A 15,502-nucleotide genomic window follows, 5' to 3' on the forward strand; every position below is an offset into this window, starting at 1 on the left:
ATATATATATACCGAATGTTTTGTTACACTGTGAGGCAACGGTTTTATACTGATCTAGTAAGTTGAGTTTACAATCAATCAATTTACAATCCTTGATAATTAAACATACCTAGTTTTTTAGCTCACCTGTCACGTAGTGACAAGGTGAGCTTTTGTGATCACTCTTCGTCCGTCGTCCGTCCGTCCGTCCGTCCGTCCGTTCACAATTGCTTGTGAACACAATAGAGGTCACAATTTTGACCTAATCTTTATGAAACTTGGTCAGACTGATCATCTCTATAAAATCTAGGTCAAGTTCGATATTGGGTCATCTGGGGTCAAAAACTAGGTCACTAGGTCAATTAGTAGAAAAACCTTGTGAACACAATAGAGGTCACAATTTTAGCCTAATCTCAATGCAACTTGGTCAGAAAGGTCATCTCTATAAAATCTAGGTCAAGTTCGATATTGGGTCATCCGCGGTCAATAATTAGGTCACTAGGTCAATTAGTAGAAAAACCTTGTGAACACAATAGAGGTCACAATTTTAGCCTAATCTCAATGCAACTTGGTCAGAATGATCATCTCTATAAAATGTAGGTCAAGTTCGATATTGGGTCATCCGCGGTCAACAACTAGGTCACTAGGTCAATTAGTACAAAAACCTTGTGAACACAATAGAGGTCACAATTTTAGCCTAATCTCAATGCAACTTGGTCAGAATAATCATCTCTATAAAATCTAGGTCAAGTTCGATATTGGGTCATCCGCAGTCAATAACTAGGTCACTAGGTCAATTATTAGAAAAACCTTGTGAACACAACAGAGGTCACAATTTTGACCTAATCTTTATGAAACTTGGTCAGACTGATCATCTCTATGAAATCTAGGTCAAGTTCGATATTGGGTCATCTTGGGTCAAAAACTAGGTCAGTAGGTCAATTAGTAGAAATACCTTGTGAACACATTAGAGGTCACAATTTTAGCCTAATCTCAATGCAACTTGGTCAGAATGATCATCTCTATAAAATCTAGGTCAAGTTCGATATTGGGTCATCCGCGGTCAATAACTAGGTCACTAGGTCAATTAGTAGAAAAACCTTGTGAACACAATAGAGGTCACAATTTTAGCCTAATCTCAATGCAAATTGGTCAGAATGATCATCGCTGTAAAATGTAGGTCAAGTTTGATATTGGGTCATTCACGGTCAATAACAGGTCACTAGGTTAATTAGTACAAAAACCTTGTGAACACAATAGAGGTCACAATTTTAGCCTAATCTCAATGCAACTTGGTCAGAATGATCATCTCTATAAAATCTAGGTCAAGTTCGATATTGGGTCATCCGCGGTCAATAACTAGGTCACTAGGTCAATTAGTACAAAAACCTTGTGAACACAATAGAGGTCACAATTTTAGGCTAATCTTAATGCAACTTGGTCAGAATGATCATCTCTATAAAATCTGGGTCAAGTTCGATATTGGGTCATACGCAGTCAATAACTAGGTCACTAGGTCAATTATTAGAAAAACCTTGTGAACAAAATAGAGGTCACAATTTTAGCCTTATCTTAATGAAACTTGGTCAGAATGATCATCTTAACATAAGCTAGGTCAAGTTTCATATTGGGTCAACCCAGGTCAAAAACTAGGTCACTAGGTCAATTATTAGAAAAACCTTGTGAACAAAATAGAGGTCACAATTTTAGCCTTATCTTAATGAAACTTGGTCAGAATGATCATCTTAACATAAGCTAGGTCAAGTTTCATATTGGGTCAACCCAGGTCAAAAACTAGGTCACTAGGTCAATTAGTAGAAAAACCTTGTGAACACAATAGAGGTCACAATTTTAGCCTAATCTAAATGTAACTTGGTCAGAATGATCATCTCTATAAAATCTAGGTCAAGTTCGATATTGGGTCATTTACCGTCAATAACTAGGTCAATAGGTCAATTAGTAGAAAAACCTTGTGAACACAATAGAGGTCAAAATAGACTTAGATATGGAAAACTTAACAAATCTTCTCCAAAACTAGAAGTCCTAGGGCTTTGATATTTGGCATGTATAATTACTTTATGGACATCTACCAAGATTGTTCTAATTATGCCTCTGGAGTGATAAGAGGCCCTGCCCGGGGGTCGCAAGTTTTACATAGGCTTATTTAGTGAAAACTTAAAATCTTGTCTAAAACCACAAGGCCTAGGCATTTGATATATGGTATGTAGCTTTACCTTGTGGTTCTCTACCGAGATTATTCAAATTATGCCCCTGAAGTGATAAGAGGCCCCACCTAGGGGGTCACAAGTTTTACATAGGCTTATATAAGGAAAGTGTTTAAAAATCTTCTTGTCTGAAAATGCAAGGCCTACGCATTCAATATTTGGTATGTATCATAACCAAGTGGTCCTCTACCAAGATTGTTCAATTTATGCCCCTGGGGAGAAGAGGCCCTATCCTGGGGGGAGTCACAAGTTTTGCATAGGCTTATATAGAACAAAAAACTTCTTGTCTAAACCAACAAGACATTGGCATTTTATATGTGGCATAACCTAGTGGCCCGCTACCAAGATTGTTCAATTTGTGCACCTGTGGTGAAAAGAGGCCTCACCCTGGGTGTCACAAGTTTTACATAGGCTTATATAGGAAAAAACTTTAAAATTTTCTTGTCTGAAGCCACAAGGACTAGGTCTTAAATATTTGGTTTGAAGCATTGCCTACTGATAGGGTCATGTGGGGTAAAAAACTAGGTCAGTGGGACAAATAAAAGAGTGGCCTCTAGGGGCCATACTTTTCATTGGATCTTTATGATAATAGGTCAGAATGTTCACTTTATTTAGCAAAGCTACAGGTGAGCGATACAGGGCCATCATGGCCCTCTTGTTTATATATATCATATGTATGCACTGTGCTGTTTGTGGAGTTTTGTGCTGTTCTTGGCATTTACCCAGTGCCATTAAACCGGGTTTATGTTTAAGCTTTTAGCTACTGAGTTTCTGTAGTTTTTCACATAAGTATTTAGTTATAAGGAAAATCCTATGTATGCTATTGCAAGTTGTCCTAATTTTAACTAGTTTTATGGCATCCAATGTATAACCATAAAAGAATTTGTATGGTAGCACTCGAATTGGGTTAAAATTGTTGCTAAAAATATCATATAAAAAAAACCTGCTGAAAACTAAAAACGTTGCATCCTCTCCAGGTTCAACCCAAGAGTGTGGCGGACAGATGTGGTTTACGAGCTGGAGATGGAATCATCACCATCAACAAGACCAACACAGACGGACTGACGCACGAACAGGCAAAGATGGAGATCATCCGCTCATGCAATGATATAGACATGGTGGTCATGAGGTATGTTTGGCGGGGCTTATCAGCCAGGAAATAATCCTGAGTAGACTTTGGATGACTGTTGCTAATTAACAGTAGGAAATGTCAATAATATGTTTATCTACCTGTATTGTTGTCTTATTGGTGTATCGGTTGTGTATTCAATGGAGTTGTCTCTATATTCTGCAATGGAATAATTTATTGCTGGGGTTATAACCAAGTACTCAGCTGTGCGCAATTAGCGAATAAATGCCGCAACAATTTCCTGCTAAGATCAATGCCTGTTGCTACATTCCTTTACATCTGTTTTCATTGCCAGATCAATGATCTCATTTCTGATCATATTGATCAAGAAAGTACTTGGGTATCTGTGATAATCTTGCATTGATACTCCAACCATGATTGGTTGCACCCATCATTTGAAGGACTTGGTCTTTCTGCAAGCTGTGATTCCTGTTCACTCTAATCTCTTCATAATATTAATTTTTAGCTGATGATCTTGCATTCCAAATTCATCATTGCCTTGCTGAAAATATGCAAAAAAAAACATTGGGCTGTTTTAATATAAAACCGCTACAATTTCATGTTCATGAGCAATAAACACTCCACGGCTCATACAAGTGAAACATTTTAAGGTTGTACTGATGACCGTTTTTCATTTAAAACTAACAATTTTGTTTGTTTATTGTAAAATTTAAGAAAATGACAGTATAGCTCATGTAAGAACTGGTAAAATTCAAGTCAAGGTGATGTTTATCATGTTTCATCTTGAGATGAGGGGTCTTGTTTCATCTATTTTTCGTGCTTAGGAAAATTTATATTATAGATTAAATTGTTTTTGGAATTGGGTTGATCTCAAAACAAATGATGAATAACCCTTGTCTCATTTAAAATGATAATTGTACTGTATTACAATTGTGGAAAACCATAATGTGAAAACAATGTTTGGAAGTATTTACCTTTTTTTAAACCAAATGATTTCATGATCAAGAAAACATTGCCATGTCTGTTAAATATGCAAAACCAACTTTGAAAACCAGGCGTTAACAGAGTGGACAGAATATAGGTTACATACATTCTATAGAAACGTGTGAATGCTGTCTGAAAAACCTCCATCAGTTGTTTTTCTGGAAAAACCAACTGTTGAACAAGAACTGTGATATTTGAAGCATTCAAGATGCTATCTGTATGATTGTGTAGCGTGTAGGTAACAACATCATTCCACCCACTCCCTCTCACAACTTGTCCTGCTGCCAACATGCATTCCATGTAACCTTTATAATAGATTTACAATCCCCAAAAGAAAAGAAAAAAATAATGTTGATATTATGTTTATGTGTTATTCACAAACATTTCTCATTTTATACCCAACAAACTTAATATTTATTATAAATGATGCCCTTTAAGTAAAGTAATTTAAAAAATAATGCTTATTTTGCAATTTATGATATACCTGGCACACATAGACATACATGTGTAGGGGAATTATTTTTCGCTTGTTTCTGAAATTTCTACATGGTATGTGATATCTGCCATTTCATTTTTACCTTTTCCTAGTGAAAGGCCAATTTACAAAGCAGCGGGCCAAAAATGTGCCAAGTGAAAGGCCATCTCTTTCACTTTGAAAAGGAGCAAACAAAAAGTGAAAAAGTGCTTAAAAAGCCATGTTTTGATTGTACTTTATTGTATCTAAACATTTAAACAGTATGATGTACTTGCATCATGATAAAGTGCAGCAGTGCATCAAGTTTTACACAGGGTGTACTGTATGGTTTGACATTGATAACAATAGATATACAACTTGCAAGTATCTCTTGGTTCGAAAATATAGGTATGGTAGAAAATAAAAACAGCGTAAGTCATAATAAGGCATACACAAGACACACAATAAAAATTGATGCAAAAATATCTTTTTTTAATCTTAACACATTATCATGTTCAACTATTTGACTAGAATGATAAAAAACAAAAAAATGGATTGATTTGTGCACAGATAAAAAAAGTATTAGTCTTTATAAATGTGTTTTTTTAATTAATTCATGGCCTCAAATTCCCCAGTTAAAAAGGGGCAAAATATCGTTATTTTTTTTATCTGTTCACAAACGGCATAGGCTTTTTCTGGTTTTGATCATTTAACTCAAATGAGTTAGACATTATATTGCATTAAATTTAATTAATAACTATTTATTCCCATCAACCTATATTGTGGTTGCTGTTTTCACTTGTTTTTGCAAGAAGGTAAAGTCTAAGTAACTGCCCGTAGAAAATATAGGCTTTAAAGTGATGTCCTATATGTATCTACCGGTATATAATATATAACATTCAGGTTTTAACTTGAATATGTCACATACTCACATTTTTCTTCTCTTTAATATTTGAACACAGTATTTAAATGTTTATCTTATACTATTTTATTATGCCCCCGAAGGTGGGCATATTAGAATTGCACCGTCTGTCCGTCCGTCCGTCGGTACGTCCGTCCTTCCGTCCGTCCGGCTCAGTAACTCGTGTCCGGGCTGTAACTTTCCCTTGTATGGACAGATTTTAAAATAACTTGCCACATGTGTTCGGCATACCAAGACGACGTGTAGCGTGCAAGAACCGTGTCCCTACCTCTTAGGTCAAGGTCACACTTAGGTGTTTATTCACAATGGAATGCTGCATATAAAGACATAGAGTATAGGTTGTCGTGTCCGGGCTGTAACTTTCCCTTGTATGGACAGACTTTAAAATAACTTGCCACGTGTGTTCAGCATACCAAGACGACGTGTTGCATGCAAGACCCGTGTCCCTACCTCTTAGGTCAAGATCACACATAGGTGTTTATTCACAATGGAATGCTGCATATAAGGACACAGAGTATAGGTTGTCGAGTCCGGGCTGTAACTTTCCCTTGTATGGACAGATTTTAAAATATCTTGCCACATGTGTTTGACATACCAAGACGATGTGTCGCATGCAAGATCCGTGTCCCTACCTCTAAGGTCAAGGTCACACTTAGGTGTTTATTCACAATGGAATGCTGCATATAAGGACATAGAGTATAGGTTGTCGTGTCCGGGCTGTAACTTTCCCTTGTATGGACAGATTTTAAAATAACTTGCCACATGTGTTCGGCATACCAAGACGACTTGTCGCGTGCAAAACCCGTGTCCCTACCTCTTAGGTCAAGGTCACACTTAGTGTTTATTCACAATGGAATGCTGCATATAAGGACATAGAGTATAGGTTGTCGTGTCAGGGCTGTTACTTTCCCTTGTATGGACAGAATTTAAAATAACTTGCCACATGTGTTCGACATACCAAGACGACGTGTCGCGTGCAAGAACCGTGTCCCTACCTCTAAGGTCAAGGTCACACTTAGTGTTTATTCACAATGGAATGCTGCATATAATGACATAGAGTATAGATTATCGTGTCCTGGCTGTAACTTTCCCTTGTATGGACAGATTTTAAAATAACTTGCCATATGTGTTCGGTATACCAAGATGACGTGTTGCGTGCAAGACCCGTGTCCCTATTTCTTAGGTCAAGGTCACACTTAGTGTTTATTCACAATGGAATGCTGCATATAACGACATAGAGTATAGGTTGTCGTGTCTGGGCTGTAACTTTCCCTTGTATGGACAGATAATATAATAACTTGCCACATGTGTTTGACAAACCAAGACGACGTGTCGGGTGTAAGACCCGTGTCCCTACGTCTTAGGTCAAGGTCACACTTAGTGTTTATTCACAATGGAATGCTGCATATAAGGACATAGAGTATAGGTTGTCGTGTCAGGGCTGTTACTTTCCCTTGTATGGACAGAATTTAAAATAACTTGCCACATGTGTTCGACATACCAAGACGACGTGTCGCGTGCAAGAACCGTGTCCCTACCTCTAAGGTCAAGGTCACACTTAGTGTTTATTCACAATGGAATGCTGCATATAATGACATAGAGTATAGATTATCGTGTCCTGGCTGTAACTTTCCCTTGTATGGACAGATTTTAAAATAACTTGCCATATGTGTTCGGTATACCAAGATGACGTGTCGCGTGCAAGACCCGTGTCCCTATTTCTTAGGTCAAGGTCACACTTAGTGTTTATTCACAATGGAATGCTGCATATAACGACATAGAGTATAGGTTGTCGTGTCTGGGCTGTAACTTTCCCTTGTATGGACAGATAATATAATAACTTGCCACATGTGTTTGACAAACCAAGACGACGTGTCGGGTGTAAGACCCGTGTCCCTACGTCTTAGGTCAAGGTCACACTTAAGTGTTTATTCACAATGGAATGCTGCATATAAGGACATAGAGTATAGGTTGTTGTGTCCGGGCTGTAACTTTCCCTTGTATGGACAGAATTTAAAATATCTTGCCACGTGTGTTCGGCATATCAAGACGACGTGTCGTGTGCAAGAACCGTGTCCCTACCTCTAAGGTCAAGGTCACACTTAGGTGTTTATTCACAATGGAGTGCTGCATATAAGGATAAAGAGTATTAGTTGTTATGTCCGGGCTGTAACCTTTTCTTGTATGGACAGATTTGAAAATAACTTGCCACATGTGTTCGACATACCAAGACGATGTGTCACGTGCAAGACCCATGTTCCTACCTCTAAGGTGAAAGATACACTAAGTGTTTATTCACAATGGAATGCTGAATATAAGGACATAAGAATGTAGGTTGTCAAGTATGGGTGGTATTTTTTTATGCTCAGAGGCAATTTAAAATAACTTGCCATATGTATTTGTTTGATTTTTAACTTTTCATGTACTGACCTTGTTCATAGGTCAATGTCACATTCTGGGGCATTCGTCACATACTGTGCAGTTAATAATAAAATGTTGAGTTAAAACTGTTACAGAAAACAGAATACATTGTCAGATGTTTAGAGAAAAGTATAAAGGAAATCTATTACAGTTTGTTAATCATCTTTTTTATGTTTTTTGGGATAAAAAAGGCCTGTTTGTAATTTAAAGACTAAATCATGTCTTATTTTTCATTTTACAGGGGCGCTGTACAGATCTGGCGCCCAAAGGTGACACCAATGTCTGATCTCATGCCAACCGAGAAGCCCCAGCCCATACAGACAGCCACAGGGGACCAGCTGTACACTGTCCAGAAAACCTCCCTCGCCAGGGACCAAGTAGATGTGAGTATTGTATACACTGACAAAAGAATCAGCTGGAATCACATATAATTACATGGCCAATCCAGTTGGCTGGAAACTTATATGTATACACAGACAAACAAGTTGGAAGGAATCTCATATGTATACACTGACAAACTAGTCGGTTGTTATCACATATGTATATTCTGACAAACCAGTCTACTGGAATCACATATGTATACACTGACAAACCAGTCTACTGGAATCACATATGTATACACTGACAAACCAGTCAGTTGTTATCACATATATATATACACTGACAAACCAATCTGCTGAAATCACATATGTACCTATAATCTGAAAAACAAGTCTGAAGAAATCTTGTATACACTGCCAAACCAGCCGGCTGGAATCACATATGTATACACTGACAAACAAGTCTTCTGGAATCACATATGTTTATTCTGACAAACCAGTCTGCTGGAATCGCATATGTTTACACTAACCAACCAGTCAGTCTGATTGCATACGTATATACTGACAAACCTGTCTACTGGAATCGCATAAAAAACAACAAACAAGTCTGCTGTAAGAGTTGCACATATTGTCTGAATACTACCTTCTGAAGTGATTTCCATTGCTCCTTGGGTATTTTTGGAACATAGCTTTAACAAAAAAACTTTAAACATTTCTTATATTATTAAAAGCAAGATGCAGAAATGCTAAAAATCCCATAATTATTAAAATATTTCTTGAATCATGGCTGTCATTTGTTTTGCAGGAGTCATCCAATATTGGAAGCTCATACAACCGGTCAGCAAAACCATTCGGGGGTGCCCGGTTACAGATGCAGCCCCAGCAACCACCCCAGCCACAGTATGGCAGTGCACAGCCTGACTATGGGCAGCAATATCAGCAGCAGGCCCCAGAATCACCAAAGCGGGCTGTGCCCAATGTAGTACATGCTCAGTTTAATTCTCCCATTGGCTTGTATTCAGCAAGTAACATTGCCAAAACATACTCTTCACAGACATCTGCCATTCAGCAGGAAATTGAAAAGTAAGGATGATCATGATTCTATTAGTCAAAAATCTTTTGATGTTTATAATTTTCTTCTTATTTTTATTACAATTGTGTGCCCACTTTGGTCTTTATCAACCAATTGATTTATAATTTCTTTAGTTTTGTGTCTGAGTCCATGCAAAAAACATAAACATCAATCTGAGCATTTTGAATGATATGTTTAATAAAGGAACTGTTTTCGTATCAAATATGAGAGAACATTGGTCACCTGCTGGAAATAAAATATATAAGTATATCTTGTGTGAAAACTTGGTTCAAAGCTATACTCACATTTCTTACATTTTGTTGAAGCCTTGATGTGAATGATGCCCCTCTCGGCACTAAGATGACAGGAACCTACCAACGTCTCGACTCAAACCCCAATCAGTCATTTGGAACACAATATGGCTCCCCAAGTTCAGGTGAACAGGCATCAGAGTCACCCACAGGCTTGCCTGACAGCCCATCTGAATCCACTGAACGCTTGTCTGGTCAAGAGAATGGAGTGAATAGTGACGAGCATGAAAATTCTCAAACTAACACAACAATTAATAACAGTAGGTGTTTTGCGGTTTGTTTTTGTTTCATCATTCTGAGTATTTGTGATTGATATTTTGTCATGTAAGGGGTAGAAGAAATATCAGAAATCAACCACAAAATGTTAATATTTCTCAGAACAGTTATAACTGGAATCTAAACTTCAGTAGGAAGAATTCTTGGTCATAAGGCTGCAAAATTTAATAAGACCAAGGTTGTGTCTGTATTTCTCCTTATTTTGGTAGATGTTCCTTAGGATGTCATTTAAAACAAAAAAATATTTACGTTATATGAAGGATTTTTATCATTCAAAAGGAGGATTATGATTTGCTTAAAATGTCCTTTAAAAGCTATAAATTTGTTTGTTCTTCATCGTAAACTTTTTAAATGTTAGTGTGTACAATTTACATTTTATGAGCAATGGGAAATCTTGTTTGTCTGTTATGTAAGTGATTGAAATATCTCTCTAAATGTTACAGGTTGATAGGTAATTTATGATGTAAGATTTGGTTCATGCATCAATAAATATTGTCAGCAATGTTGATTCACATTCGTTAACAGTTTCTCTTGAGTGCACTGTATACTGAACAAAAGAACATAGTATTACTTTCTTTCTGTTTTCAATTTTTTGTTGGTTTTCTTTGTGCTTTAGACCAAGAGCTTTAATTCACTAATTGATTGATCTATGAATTTTATTCTGCATGAGTTTTGTTCTGGCAGGATGTTGTTTCCCCCTATTAAATGGCCTATTTGCTCTTATAAACCTACATATATTTTACTGTTGACAATATTTTCAGTCATAAATATTATTCATATAACACATTGACATTGTCACTGATTAGATTTCTACGTTCGAATCCATGCATGTTTTGTCGTGTTTAACTGTTACATAAAGCGTAGGAAAGTCATTCAAAACTTAAGGTATTTGATAAATAATGTGTGTATTTTGTTCAAGTGTCAAAGTAATAATATTAATGAATTAATTTAACTTGGTTGAGGAGGTATATCAAATAGTGTTTTTCCATATAAAATTACCACATAGTTTTTTGGCTTGAATGAAAGCATTTTTTATTAAAATGAGTCATTGTGAACGTCGATAATGACTAAGCAGTTTTTAAATAAAAAAGCCATGACTATCAAGATTTCTAAATTCGAGTAAAATGACCTTATAAGGATTTGTTATACAAGTCAAGTCAGTTTAAACTTGTACAAAAAAAACAAGGTTTACTGATATGCTTAAGTAAAATTTAACAATAGAGCATACAGTGTAGCAACTAGGACTTTTTAGTTTACATTTTGTAATGCTTTAAAGCAAGTCATTAACATGTATATTGATTGTAAAATCAAAGAACTTTGAGAAGTAATTGTAGCTCTTCATTCATGATTTACCTCCCCACATAACAGGTGGTCCCTCTGGTTTCCGGTCTGTGACGGCTCCCACAGCAATGTCAAACCCTGCCCCACCTCCCAAGCAGGAGAACATGCACTGTACTGGCTGCACAAACCTCGTCACGTACGTTCAATTTCAGTTAAATATTAATTAAGTATTCCAAGAAAAATTGAAAAAATAAAAATTAGTTAAACTTATTATGCCCCCTTTTGAAATAAGTGGGGTATATTGTTTTGCACATGTCGGTCGGTCGGTCGGTCGGTCTGTCTGTCTGTCGGTCGGTCGGTCGGTCGGTCGGTCGGAATACCAAATGGTTTCCGATCAATAACTTGAGAACGCTTTGACCGAGGGACCTCATACTTGGTATGTGTATTGGTCATCACCAGCAGATGAACCCTATTGATTTTGAGGTCAGTGGGTCAAAGGTCAAGGTCAGTGTGACCTTTACATGAAAAACGGTTTCCGATCAATAACTTGAGAACGCTTTGACCCAGGAACCTCATACTTGGTAGGTGTATTGGTCATGACCAGCAGATGAACCCTATTGATTTTGAGGTCAGTGGGTCAAAGGTCAAGGTCAGTGTGACCTTAACATGAAAAACGGTTTCCGATCAATAACTTGAGAACGCTTTGACCCAGGGACCTCATACTAGGTAGGCTTATTGGTCATGACCAGCAGATGAACCCTATTGATTTTGAGGTCAGTGGGTCAAAGGTCAAGGTCAGTGTGACCTTTACATGAAAAACGGTTTCCGATCAATAACTTGAGAACGCTTTGACCCAGGAACCTCATACTTGGTAGGTGTATTGGTCATGACCAGCAGATGAACCCTATTGATTTTGAGGTCAAAGGTCAAGGTCAGTGTGACCTTAACATGAAAAACGGTTTCCGATCAATAACTTGAGAACGCTTTGACCCAGGGACCTCATACTAGGTAGGCTTATTGGTCATGACCAGCAGATGAACCCTATTGATTTTGAGGTCAGTGGGTCAAAGGTCAAGGTCAGTGTGACTGTAAGCTGAAAAAAGGTTTTCTGATTGTCCATATTTTATTTTCTTATATAGTAGACAGTAGAAATTTATATGTCACTAAATGCATGAGTTGAAGTATCAGTTTTCAGTGAACATCTAGTTTAATTATGCCCCCCTTCGAAGCAGAGGGGTTATATAATTGCTTTGCACATGTCGGTCGGTCTGTTGGAAGACCAAAGCTTGTCCGAGTGATAACTCAACAATTCCCGGACCTATGGTCATCAAACTTGACATGAAGATTAGGTATGACCAGTAGATGACCTGCCTCATATGCATCCAATGACAAATCAGCTGTCATTTCAGTCCATGCATATTTCATTCAATTGTCCAAATATTTCTGGCAACTTGGCGCTCAGGGGGCATAATGTTTGACAAACATCTCTTGTTTCAAATTAAATTTTGTGACTAACTACATAGGGTTATCAGATGGAAAATTGATAAAAAAAGACAACATTTGCATGTGTATGCAGTGTTTGTTATAGTCAAATTCATATTCATAGTATATTGTATATTTCAGGGGTGTATTTGTGCGAATCAAGGGAATGCCATATCACGAGAAATGCTTCAAATGTGTCAGATGCGGGGTCTTTTTGAAACAGAAAGGTAAAACCCTCATTAATATTTGCTTTTTACATCATAATTATTTCAATGGAATGTTAACATTCTGTATATAATTTATGTGCCTCCTTGAATTATGATAAATTATGCATAAAGGCAATGATATAAATTCTTGGCCGCGGCTTAGTATTCAAAATGGAAGATTTACTTGGAACAGTTTATTTTTGTAACCATTAAAATGTTATCCCAAATTTTGGGTTCACTATAATGGCACTTTGATTTTTTCCTGGCAGGTTATTTCATGATTGAGGGTCAACTTTACTGCGAGATTCATGCGAGGCAGACAGCACAGTCTCCAGGGGAGAACATGAAATATGCAGGAGCTGTTTATAGGTAATAATAATTTTAATGATGTGATTTAAAATAAGTCCTGTTGTCACTGAATGTATACAAATCAATGTCATTTGTTCTTTTCTATTTTCAGATAAATGATCAAATGATGACTAAAATATATGAATTCAGATCCAGATGAGTGAAGTAGTTTCCATAGTAACCAGTGTGTACCTGATGACCCCAACAATTCATTGTGTGTTCAATATTTAAGAAAAAAAATTAATAATATGTATACTTCATTTTTTTGAATGTAATACATTTCATAAACTTATCCAATCCCATTATGAGTTCGTATATGTATTGTAAAAGGGTACTTTTTAAAAGAATTATATTAAATTGTGAATTATGAGAATGAATACTAATGTTCTTATTGGTCATTATTTCAACATTACAGAATATGATAGTAACTCTAGTCAAAAATACAGGTATTCTGAACACAGTTTTGTTCAATCATAGTTCATACTTGTGAATTTAATTGTAATTCTGAATCAACAGCCATTTTCACAACACAGATAACACACATTTTATTCCAAAGCATGTTATTAGTGAAACCTATTTAGTTCTGGGGTGATATATATGTTGCACAAGGTGTTAAGAGTGAATGTTTATGATATTATTTTTTGAACTGATCCATGTCCACACATTTTGATGAGCACAAACATTTGGCCATCCTCACTCTGCATATTGTTAAGTGCAGTAGTCTTTTATAGAGCATATTCTTGTAGCCACCACAATTAACCAAAAAAGTTAATACATTAATTGAAAAAAAAAAAGGTTCAATTACGAAACTGCGTTGAATATGGCAGGATGATAAAGGATAGAGATATTTAGTATGAATTTACATGTATATTGTTAAGTGCCAATTTATTGTTAATGTTTGTGATTTGTATATGTTTGTATACTGGTGCTATGTCATTATATGAATGGTTTGTTGATATTTAAATTATTTTGTAATATGTACAGGTTTTATGATGTTACAGTGATATTTTACGATTGTCCCTCCCCACTGCTCCCCACCCCTCTTGCGCCAGCTATTAATGCCATTATTTTCTCTCTGAACAAACTGTTATTATTGGAAAATAAACCTGACCAACTGACAATCAAACTTTTAGCAAGTATTTAAAATACAATGCAAGCTTTTCAAAGTTTTGTTCATGTTGGCCTTTACACAACTATAAAAAGATAAAAAAATAATATCACTTATGATGATATTGAGAATTATTGTTATTAAAATGAGGAAAGATAGATAAATACCAAATGATTCCTTACACAATTCACAGCGTTCAAGTGTTGATAGGGTTGTCATTTAAAGTTTAGAAATCTTTTTGGACTGTTTTCATCACATTATCTCGGGGTATTAACAAATTAAAGTCATAATAAATATTTAATATTACTGACAAAGCAGTTGTGTTCTCTATGTTATGGTAACAATGCTTTGCTGCTTGTTGGCCCCTTTATACAGCCACACTAGCTTTTAAAACATGTATGTAATTCTGCAATATATTCTTATATTTCTTTAGAATATGAATAAATTGTTTTTATTTTCATATTGTTGTTGTTGTTTCTTATGCTATATCTTCCAGGAGAATGCTAATAAATGTTTGGAGTCATTTTGTGCGTTGATTAATCCATAGAAATAATTCTTCATTTATTACGCATATCAATAATATTTGTGGTCCAGTAATTTTTGAATTATTTATAAACCCATTCCATTTATTACCTTTAACTTCAATGAAATTTTAAGCAAGCTCAAATAGCCTGATACTCTTTCTACACGTGAATATCTTAACCACAGGTGGCAGTTTATCGCTAAAGGATATGTATATAATTTTGCAAACAAAAAACCAATCACCTTCCTGACCGATTCTGCCACCTATGACCTTAACTATTTACATACATATATAGTTTGATCATGACACTCAGCTAGATGGACTACTATCATTTCTTATTCAATGTAGATAAATATTACTTGATGTCAGTGGAGGTTAAACGATCAAGTGTAGCTAAGTAACCTTTTATTAACATTCCAACCACTTGAGGCCCCAAAGTTATAAACAACCAATGTGAAGTACAATGTACTAATATATACTTGGTAGTGATTTATTATTAT

The 15,502-nt window shown here is 36.1% G+C and overlaps 1 protein-coding gene across 2 annotated transcripts in view; it reads left to right on the forward strand.

The window, feature by feature from the left end:
* The window catches only part of LOC128217882 (PDZ and LIM domain protein Zasp-like), a 28,160-nt gene extending 13,221 nt beyond the window's left edge, over positions 1–14,939 (forward strand). Inside the window, exons 2-9 of one of the 2 annotated variants that reach the window (XM_052925320.1) lie at positions 3,182–3,333; positions 8,317–8,458; positions 9,201–9,478; positions 9,794–10,038; positions 11,423–11,531; positions 12,959–13,044; positions 13,293–13,392; positions 13,484–14,939. In XM_052925320.1, the coding sequence (XP_052781280.1) occupies positions 3,182–3,333; positions 8,317–8,458; positions 9,201–9,478; positions 9,794–10,038; positions 11,423–11,531; positions 12,959–13,044; positions 13,293–13,392; positions 13,484–13,487 (1,116 nt within the window). In that variant the 3' untranslated portion in view covers positions 13,488–14,939. The remainder of the gene's footprint in view (positions 1–3,181; positions 3,334–8,316; positions 8,459–9,200; positions 9,479–9,793; positions 10,039–11,422; positions 11,532–12,958; positions 13,045–13,292; positions 13,393–13,483) is intronic. The other variant, XM_052925328.1, reaches the window with a different exon arrangement.
* Positions 14,940–15,502: the final 563 nt, after the last annotated feature.

Source organism: Mya arenaria, chromosome 2 (assembly GCF_026914265.1).
Source record: "Mya arenaria isolate MELC-2E11 chromosome 2, ASM2691426v1".
NCBI lineage: Eukaryota > Metazoa > Mollusca > Bivalvia > Myida > Myidae > Mya > Mya arenaria.